Raw genomic sequence first — 10,141 nt, forward strand, 5'->3', positions numbered from 1 at the left:
TTTAGCAAAGCTGTATGGAGATGGAACACAGTCAGACCCGGTGGAATCACAACCACTGACTAGACTGGCAGTGGTCAGCTCTGGTGGCTGCGTCACATACCCAGCACATCCTGCATCTGGTGGTTGGGGTGTAAATGGACACACCAGGTTATGACCCTATGTGCCCTGCCTCTATCGTGCAGTCTGCTGATAGATACTATTGCCATTATCCACCGGTCACTTCTCTTTGCCCTACCCATTCTGGTGACAATGTAAACTGTGGGTGCCTGGTTGCAACAGACTAAAAATGCAGCCTCCAGTCTAAAGCTAGCATTAACAGACTTAGCCCACATCAACATTTATAAGTAGGACAAGTAAAGAGAAAACTGCTAATATTGAACTTTTGTAATGTTTATGTCATTCCCCCAACAAGCACCTTTAAAGAACATGTGCCAATCATTGTTCTCCTGCCAATCAAACACCTGGCGAGCACCCTATTGGACAAATAGTGTCATGTGACTGAAGAAGGCACAAGTTCATTCACTTGAATCCAGACTCAAAACCGTCCTGGAACAAAAAGTTTACCAGTATACTCAAAAGTAAGGGAAGAGGCAAAGCATGTTTACAAGCTGCCTGTCAGTTCACTTTCTATTTCCGTGAAGTTGCGTCATGTTCTGAAAGTTAACATTTTCGTGCGCGCCCCTAAAAATCAGAGCCGTTTCCAATGTAACCTGATATTTGACCGTACTGTTTGTAATAAAGTGGCGTTAAGGAAACTTAAGCGGAGTTACTGCAGACTTGAGGAAATTCAAACGCACACACCTTCTGCCTGCGTGTGTGAGGTGCCACATCGAAACGGAACATAAGTGACGGAAAATGAGCATCATGCTGCTGATCCTGCTGCAGCTGGTGCTTGTTTCGTGCGCGCCTCCGCGATGTCACCCCGGATTTCCAGGTAGTTTTTCTACTTTATATCATTACATTCTTCATTCTTATGCTGACCTGCAGCCTACATTGGACACGGCATTTCTCACTAGTTTCTGGACTTTTGGACATGCACGAACTGATGTTGCTGCAGTAAAACTTGTGAAAATACTTCTTTACAACTTAAAGATACTAAATGATTATGCATATGATTACGTGTTGGCCTTTGCCTTCTCGCGTGATATTAATATGCTGGTTGAACGCAGGCTTTTACAGTCTTAATGATTTATAAACTTGTAATAAAATGTGGGAACACTAGCGACTTCCTTTTAATAGCAGACAGACATTTCAGAGAGCTGCAGCAGCACGACCACAAGTTGACCAGCAGAGTATTTTATAGGCCAGAGTAAAGCATTTATTGAAACCACTCTACAATAAACCACTCTGCCATCTAGTGTCAGCTAATGACACATGTGTCTTGCAGGACTGTGCAAACCAACAGTGGAAGAAAAACGTAAGTACCCTTGAGCTTGGAGGACGAGCTGTGTGAGCTCTTTGTCATTGTGGTAGCAGCTGATCACATCTCAGGTTTGTTTAGCTCACAAATGTCCTTAGACTTTTGAACCTAACACCACTCATTTGTTTGTGACATTAGGGAAGGTTTGGTCCCTAAATTGACCCCACCGTCCCTGAGGGTCAAGTGTCTGTGCAGTTAGATCCGTTTGGTTGGAGTCAGTGTTTTTAACAACAAAAAGGATGAGCTCATAAGTCACACTGGGTGTAGTCTTAATGGAATCTGGTCCGAAAGCCATAAGACCATCATGTGTATTTTTAGATGATCAATGGTTCAATGAAATATTCAAATTCTAATTTCCAGAGGTAATAGAAATATTTGGGAGCAGATGATTGAAGATGGCACAGTGAGGCTCATGATTAAATGTACATGACCTGATCGCTCAAATAAGACTGATAAAGTTAATATTGTCTGTTTTCTCATTTTTCTGCTTGTTGTCATTCTTCAATTTGAAAATTCTTTGAACTGTCTGAATTTTCTTTTATTTTTTTAACCTCAGCCAAATGCACAGATGTCTTGCTGTCTTACTGCGACGACATGCCTTACACTCAGACCATGTTCCCCAACATCCTTGGACACAAGACCCGTGAAGATGCCGAGGCGGGCACCGAGTACCTCCTCCTAAGTGTGGCTGAATCCCTGCTCGGTGGAGCGTGCAGCCCTGAAATCCGCATGCTGGGCTGCTCTGTGTTGGCCCCACGCTGCGAGAAGGAGAAGGTGCTGAAGCCCTGTCGCACCGCCTGTGAGGCGGTGCAGAAGAAGTGCAGCCATGCTTTTGAGGCGATAGAGATGGCTTGGCCCTACTTCTTGGACTGTGACCGCTTTTTCGTCGGCGAGCAAGAGGGTTGTTTTGACCCCCTGGAGGGCCTCAGTGGTGAGAAATCAGGTCAACATGACTGTGACCTTTGTTTTGGATAAGACTCTTTGTGTCATTTTAAATTTGGTTTTAACCACCTTGTTTTCCTCTGAAAGAAGTGTAGTCCTTTCTGTTTCATTGAGCAGACATCTGGTTAGCACACATGCTCATGTGGCTCACCTCAAAATAAAATCCAACTGGAGCATCCTAGTCCCCCAGATATACTCTCCCTTTCACTCAGGCCTGTGGCTGTTTGCATGAGCACTCAGTAGGAGCTTAGCTTTGCACTAATGCACCACAACATTGCCTGGCAGTGTTTTCAAAAGACACCAAAAAAACAATCTTTTCCAAAATTGATTAAAAAAAAAAAGATATTCTGCTGCTTCTCACAACAGCATCATGTGCAAGCCACATGAGAGCACGATCGGCACAAACATCTGCACGGACACAGTTTGATTTTGAGCATTTAGTCGCATCATTCTGGTGAACCTTCAAAAATTACACGGTCATAAAGTTCACCAGTGAAATGAAATATGGTGCTTTAACCTGTAGCTCTGTATTGAAGTTTCTCACTTCTTTTTATTGTCCTGCTAAAGTTTTTCCACCAAACAGAATGTGGTTCAGATGTCTGGCAGCGTGTTAAATCTCTGGAATGTTTTCCATATGTACATTAATTTTAAACTCACTGTTCCTGTTTCAGTATCACGTGCCCTCAAGCTCTTCACCCATTAATGCTGTACAGGATTTCTTGTTTTGACAGCAACATCCCAGAAAATGGAAACATTAACAGTACGTCAGTCAGTGGAATGGATCCGCAGTGTGCAGCCTTACATTAAATGTTGTGTGCAGAGTGACAGGCTACAGCTGGAACAAGTCGACTAAGCAGTAAATGTGTCATTTTGGTTCCAGGCTCTGAAATCTGTGCATTTGCTGCTTACCAAACTAGCAATTTGTAGATGTCACCATAACCTCTAGAGTCCCTGCGTCCTCATATGAGGACCGCACAGCTTGGGTTTCCAAAGCTCAGGACTCTAGAGGTTAAGGTTCAGGGATATTGTGTCATGGCATCTGTCCAAAACAATAATCAATTAACTGAGAAAATAATCAGTAGATGAACTGATTATTAAATTAATCCTTAGTCATTACCTAGGCAGTGTTTTACCATCAGTTAGATGTTTATTATTGCAGTATTTTAGTATTTTGACATGGACATGTTAGGTTAGTGGTCTCATCAACATTTCACTAATCAAATAATTGAGATAATGAGCAGGTTAATCGCTAATGAAAACGATTCTTAATTTTCACAAGTCACAGGTAATTGAATGAGGAAGGAGAAGAAGACGATATGGTTTAGAACAAACATGAAGTCAGACATCAGCAGGTTTTATCACTTTAACCAGTCAGTTGGTGTTTTTGTATAAGACATCTTACATGTCACTTGATCAAAACTGTTTCCTTTACAGCAGCGCAGGATGTAGACGCCTTCTCCAGCATGGAAGCTCTTCCTGCGGAGGACCCCGTTTCCACGATACAGTTCCCCTACCACTCCAACGCTCAGATGATCAGTACCTTGAAGAAAACTGAGGAACAATGCTCCGACATAGCCAGAACCTACAGCATCGGCCGCAGCATGGAGGGCAAGGAGCTGCTGGTGATCGAGTTCTCAAACAACCCCGGGCAACATGAACTGCGTAAGTAGAGCTCAACAAAGTCTGCGGACATAGTCTGCACCCTTTCTCATTGTCAAGGAAGTTAGAGCGGTTACTGTAAATGTGTGCAGTCGAGCCAGAGGTGAAGTATGTTGGCAACATGCATGGAAATGAAGTGGTGGGCCGCCAGCTGCTGATCTACTTGGCTCAGTACCTGTGCTCAGAGTATCAGCTGGGGAACGAGCGCATCCAGACCCTCATCAACACCACCCGCATCCACATCCTGCCCTCAATGAACCCCGATGGATACGAGGTGGCAGTCTCTGGAGTACAGGACAATAGTTACGGTGATGATGAGGAGGTCAGTGGTCACATTCATAAAGGACAAAGTACTGTTTAGAGTTTAGGTTTAGAGTCATCTTTGTCCTTCTGTGATACCTTTAACAAACCAACCACCCTTCTTAAATGCCCCTGTTCCAGTTAAATTGAATTTGAAATGCACCCTAGCTGTTAAGATATATAAAAACTTTGAGTGCAGAGGATCTCGTGGACTTTATGGATTTGTGAGTCTTGATCAGAGTAATTGGACGACATTTCTTTCGCCTCTTGGAAGTTGTATGAACACTTTTCACTATTTTCTCACAGCTTAAAGACTAAGCAATTGCTTAATTGAAACAAAATGGACAGATTAATGGGCAGTCCTGCTCAACTGAAATAAAAGTGCACACACATACATAGATACTGGGAAAATGATGTCATCATAAGTCCACAAAAATATGTTCAAAATATTAGACAAAGACAAAAGGAAAATAAAACTTCAGCAGTGTTTTCTTAACATGGGGTCAAAGTCAAAGAATGCATATATACTGTATATCTATATAAGACGCAGAGATGTTTGTAGTTATCTGAAGTGTGTGTCAGCTGGAAATCGTGGTTTGTGGTTGATATCTGATTCATTAACATGTGGATGCTCAATGTGTGTTGTAGTCTCAGGGTCACAGATACGACACTTGGAATGTCGGTCGAAACAACGCCCAGAACATCGACCTGAACAGGAACTTCCCTGATTTGACTTCTGTCGTCTACAACCGACGCAGACAGAAAGGCTACCGCACCGACCACATCCCAATCCCAGACTCTTACTGGTTTGGTAAGGTACAGGATGAATCCTTATCCATATACTGGATGTTAACAAATAATATTTTATGGCTTAATAGGCAGAACTGTTGAGAAAGCTTTTTTGAAATGGAATAAACTTGATTTGTTTTTTGGTTGGGATACTGTCTTAACGCTGCTATCCAGGTTGCACCAGAGACCTATGCTGTGATGAAGTGGATCCGCTCCATTCCATTTGTGCTCTCTGCTAATTTCCATGGCGGCGACCTGGTGGTGGCCTACCCATATGACCTGTCCAAACACCCGCTGGGACACAACATGTTGTCCCTGACACCGGATCATCAGGTGAACGAGCCCCAACACATGTTGATTTCTGTCTCTTTTCTAACCAGTGAAAAGTGCATTGAATCTGCAAAATACAAGAATAATAAAAAAAAAAGAATAAAAACATTCAGTAACTTTGTTTTGATAAACTTTAATTAGCAAAGGCTGCAAATATTGAAATTACTTTTTGTTACATTTTAATGCAAACCCTTTGGAGTCTCTGGAGTGATGGACTTTGTAATTGAGATATAAATTATTTTCTAAAAATACAGGATGTATAAGATGTAGAGGATCACTACAAAGGAAATGTGATAATCAAGTCACATTTGTGAACCAGCTGCTGGAAGCAACAACAACGAGACACAAACTACAATAACAACAAAAACCTGAACAACAGACTGTAGTATTTAGGCTGGATTGATATAAATTCATTCATGATAACTGATAAAACCCCAGTGAATGAGCTCAGAACTAACAGACTGATTGTGTGACTTGAATTAACGCCCAACTTTTCATCTATCCTTAAACAAGAGAAAAATAACACTGGCTTTTATTTTGTAGGTTTTCAAGTTTCTTGCCAGAACATATGCAGACACCCATGAAACAATGTCCAATGAAAACGCCCGGTGCGGATCGTCTCATACTCACAGTGAGAAAGGAACCATTAATGGAGCGCAGTGGTCCAGCTTTGCAGGCAGTGAGTAAAGAAGTGATTCCTCAAAAGTCGACAGGGCGCCTGACACTAATGTGCCACTAGAGGTCATTGTAAGACCAGAAATATCAGAGAAGTGGTGCTTAGGTCACTCCAGTTTCTCATAGATAAAGCAGCTTTGTTTCATCTCTGGTCAGGTATGCAAGACTTCAGCTATCTTCACACCAACTGTTTTGAGGTGACAGTGGAGCTGGGTTGTGAAAAATTCCCCCCTCAGGAGGAATTGTTGAACAGCTGGTATGAAAACCACGAAGCTTTGATCACTTTCATGGAGGCAGTAAGTCCAGACTCTGTTCCACTTGGTTTGATTTTTGTTTTTTGTTGCCTTATTGGTGTTAGGGTGCATGAAGTGTGACCCAAACAATACGTGAGGTGAATGACAGTAAGGGCTGGATTTAAAGTCGGAGTTGGTATTAAATGAATTGTATTTAAGTCTTTGTTGAAATATAAATTCATGCATATGAAATGATTTGCTCATCCTGTCTTGTGTTGTTCCTCAGGCTCATCGAGGTATCAAAGGCATCGTCAAAGATGAGGAGGGGAATGGAATCAAAGGTGCACGGATATCAGTCAGAGGAATACGCCATGATATTACCACAGGTAATAATTATCAGTATTAATTCTCCTTAATTATCCCTAAGCCCAGAGGGTCTGTGAGAGACAGATCATAAAACTGATCTTGACTTTTAGTCCTGCATCCTACTGGACAGTTCCACACAGTGCACTACAGTAGCGCTTTTTGTTATGTCACATAACTGTACTGCAGTTACCTGACATGTAAATAGCATTCATATCAGTATCTGAATCACAAATACAAACTAGAAATCTTAGAATATTCTGAAGTCCATTGTTCAGCTCAACTGAACCCAGACTATGCTATATTCTGAATGCACAGTATTTTTAACCATCACACGGTCAGAACCGTCTTCATTTGTCCAGTCGTGTGAATGCTTGCAAGTTGTAAACATTTCTATAATCCATCCCATATGACATGAATGCATCACTGGAGTCTCCATCCAAATGCCCAAATGGTTAAGTGTAAGTAAACTCATGTGTAAATTAGTTAAGTGCTCCTGTTCAGAAAGAAATGATAAACTCCATCACTCTCCCTCCCTGGCCAGCTGAAAATGGAGACTACTGGCGCCTCCTCACCCCTGGCACCCACATTGTGACCGCCTCAGCCCTGGGCTACACCAGAGCTGTGAAGAAAGTCTTCCTGCCTCCTCGCATGCACACGGCAGGCCGAGTGGACTTTGTGCTGCAGAAAGCTGCCGTGGAGCCGGACATGCAGGAGGAGAGTGACGCCATCCTCTCTCTGGGCTCCTATGACCACTTTGACCCTTATAACCAGTACGGGCACTACATCCTGACGGCCGATGTCAGCCAGAACCGTGAGGAAAGAGCAGAGAAGCCCTGGTGGTGGAGCTACTTTGTCCAGCCGGGTGGACCCGCCCCCACCTGGCTGCTAAAACACCATTAGAGCTTTAGTGAGAAAGGTGGAAGAGTAGTTTCTCTCTAGACAGTATACACACAAGTCAGGCTTTTTGTTGTTGCACAGCAGAAAAGTGTAAAGCTAGCTAGCTGACCTTCCACATTAGCTTATGTGCTTTTGCTCAGTGGGTCATGACATCCTACTGCTAGCACCTTTCATCCACAGTTACAGTCAGATGGCGTTTAACTGTGGGCTTTAAGTATGGTAGCTTATGTCCTGACAGTCACGCAGCTTCAATATCCAACCATGATGAATATCAAGGATGTTAAAGGCTAATGTATTTCACAACAATCTTAGAGCATCAATAAAGGACTTTTAAATTGCCACAGTGCGACTCTTTCCAGCTACATGCTCCTGTTGGAAAAGTTCAGACATTACAAACCATGTTCATTCATTTGAAATTTAGTAGGTAATGAAAGCAGGTGGCCACTAGGTGGCAGGCTGAATCAAATTACTGCAAACTACAGTGTCCTGCACAGTTACTATCTATAGAAACACCAGAAGTACTACTGTGCAGGTGTGACATGAGTGTGATGCTGAGTCGGGACTTTAGGAGTAAACACAACCTCACATAGAAAAATCACAATGACACAAGATCACAACAATAAAAAGTAATACAACATGGAGTAAAGCGTGCGACGCCATTGATTGCCCCGGAGTCTAGTAAAGTCCTAGATCTTAAAAACAGAATAGCTCTTAAGAATTTTTTTTTTTTAATCTGAGGTCATGAAAGAAGCCTGGGAAAAGCAAATTAGCCCTAAAGGTCAAGGAATATTATTACAGAATCGTAAAGAAAAGTCTGCTTTGTGGAATACTTGACAGATGACAAGTCAGTGAAAAAAAATGCCAGGCTTCTCAGGGGATTTACAAAACACAGACATATGATTTGGCACCAACCTCGCTCAGCCAATCAGCAGAGGAGACAGACCTTCTACAGCTTGTCCCAGTAACACACAAGCTTCTGTGGAGAGCTTTCAGTAGACTGGCAGACGGCATCAGCAGTGTCGGTGTCCACTCCCTGTGAATCTGCTTCAGGTACTGGGGTTTGTTATATTCTGTACAGGCACAATCAGTATTGTCACAGCAAGGAGGATGGTCTCCCTAATAATGGAGGAAATATTACAACGGCAGCTGTAGAAAAAGCTGCTTGCCGGTTTGAGGTAACCTCCTGTACACTTTATACACCTCACCATGTTCAGATGAAGATCAGCTGTTGGCTTTTAACAATATGAAACTACACTGTGGATCATTTGAAGCTGGAACTTCCCCTGCTGCCTTGTTCCGAGTCTCCAGCTTTCCAGTCTGAATATAGTCAATGCTGAAGACTTGAGCTACCAGTGCTCAAGTCCAAATTGAGTCACGAGTCCTGAAAAGACTAGAATCCAAGTCCTGGACTTGAGTATTACAACACTGATGAAGACTTAGTTTGAAGAGTAATTGAAAACAAAAGCCAGGTTGAGAAATGCAGCTGATAGTGTAGTATATGTATAAACTGCTAGAGGTTAGTAGTGACTGTGGAAAGACCTGGAGAACAACCAAGTAGGTTTGTGCTTAAACCTGATCAGATCATGACTTGTGTTTACTGTTGTACCTATGAAGTCGAAGGAACACCTGCTACCACAGGGGCTTTATTTCAGGAGACACTGTAGGGACAAACTATATATATGGTTACAGGTGAGAAAAGCTTGCTCCACAAATTAACCACATTTCAGGAAGGTGGAAGCTTGAATGCCACAATAACCTCTGTGTCAGAGGGTACAGAATAACAGGACTGAAGTCGAAGCCAAACCAAACAGTGTGTCAGACAGTCCTGAGCAGCTCTGTATGAGGGACTGACTTGTCACATGCTTTTCAGTGAATATACTACAATCCCATGTTTAGGACCTAACCCTGTGTGCTTTTCTGGGTAGAGTGCTGGGTCACCAATTACTTGGTGAGGCTGAGAAAGTAGCCCTGAGCTGCCATGTTGTATTAGCTTCATGGTGCTACTGGGTCGGGAGGTTAACGCCTCTTTTCAGTTCAGTGTTCTCTGTTCAAAAAGGAGCTTTAATATATCGCTCCTCCAAAACTTTTAATCGTTCATACAGAACACCCAGGCTTCCATGTGGGTACGGTGCCAGTATCACAAAATTAAGATACACATGCTGAAAGACAATTTCCATCAGGAAATTCAGATGGTTATATTGTATTGTGGCTATGGGATTGAAACATTTAATCCATTCTAAATGAGCTAACTGAAGATGTAACGTATTTTCTTTTTATGATCCTTAGAAAGGAGATTCACCAAGCCCTGCCAAACTCCCATAATTGTAAAAACAGCGTTTAATTTCCTAATAATGGCTCAGTGTCAAGTCTAATTCAGTCTTCTTGTTAAGTCCCAGCAATTCCTGAGCCATACATGTGCAGACAACTCCTGCAGTGGGTGATAATAAGCTACTTTCTTTGTTACAGAGCCTGAACAAACTTGAGAGGAAGCATGTGAAGCAAAGATAATGGAACCAGTTGAGCGTGAGTG

At 42.6% G+C, this 10,141-nt stretch overlaps 1 protein-coding gene across 3 annotated transcripts; it reads left to right on the top strand.

The window, feature by feature from the left end:
* The first annotated feature begins 497 nt into the window (after positions 1-497).
* LOC109974277 (carboxypeptidase Z-like) lies at positions 498-7,950 on the top strand. 3 transcript variants are annotated; one of them, XM_020624402.1, is made up of 11 exons: positions 498-934; positions 1,388-1,417; positions 1,977-2,351; positions 3,800-4,024; positions 4,114-4,343; positions 4,970-5,137; positions 5,285-5,443; positions 5,984-6,119; positions 6,272-6,411; positions 6,635-6,734; positions 7,256-7,950. In XM_020624402.1, exons 1-11 carry the CDS (start codon positions 856-858, stop codon positions 7,612-7,614), a joined length of 2,001 nt encoding a protein of 666 aa, XP_020480058.1. In that variant the 5' UTR covers positions 498-855; the 3' UTR covers positions 7,615-7,950. The 3 variants fall into 3 exon arrangements, with proteins under 3 accessions (XP_020480058.1, XP_020480057.1, XP_020480059.1); XM_020624401.1 differs by having other exon boundaries at positions 499-934; positions 3,797-4,024; XM_020624403.1 differs by lacking the exon at positions 1,388-1,417 and having other exon boundaries at positions 499-934; positions 3,797-4,024.
* The last annotated feature ends 2,191 nt before the right edge of the window (positions 7,951-10,141 follow it).

The sequence above is a fragment of the Monopterus albus genome, unplaced genomic scaffold, assembly GCF_001952655.1.
Source record: "Monopterus albus unplaced genomic scaffold, M_albus_1.0 scaffold326.1, whole genome shotgun sequence".
NCBI classification, from domain to species: Eukaryota; Metazoa; Chordata; class Actinopteri; order Synbranchiformes; family Synbranchidae; genus Monopterus; species Monopterus albus.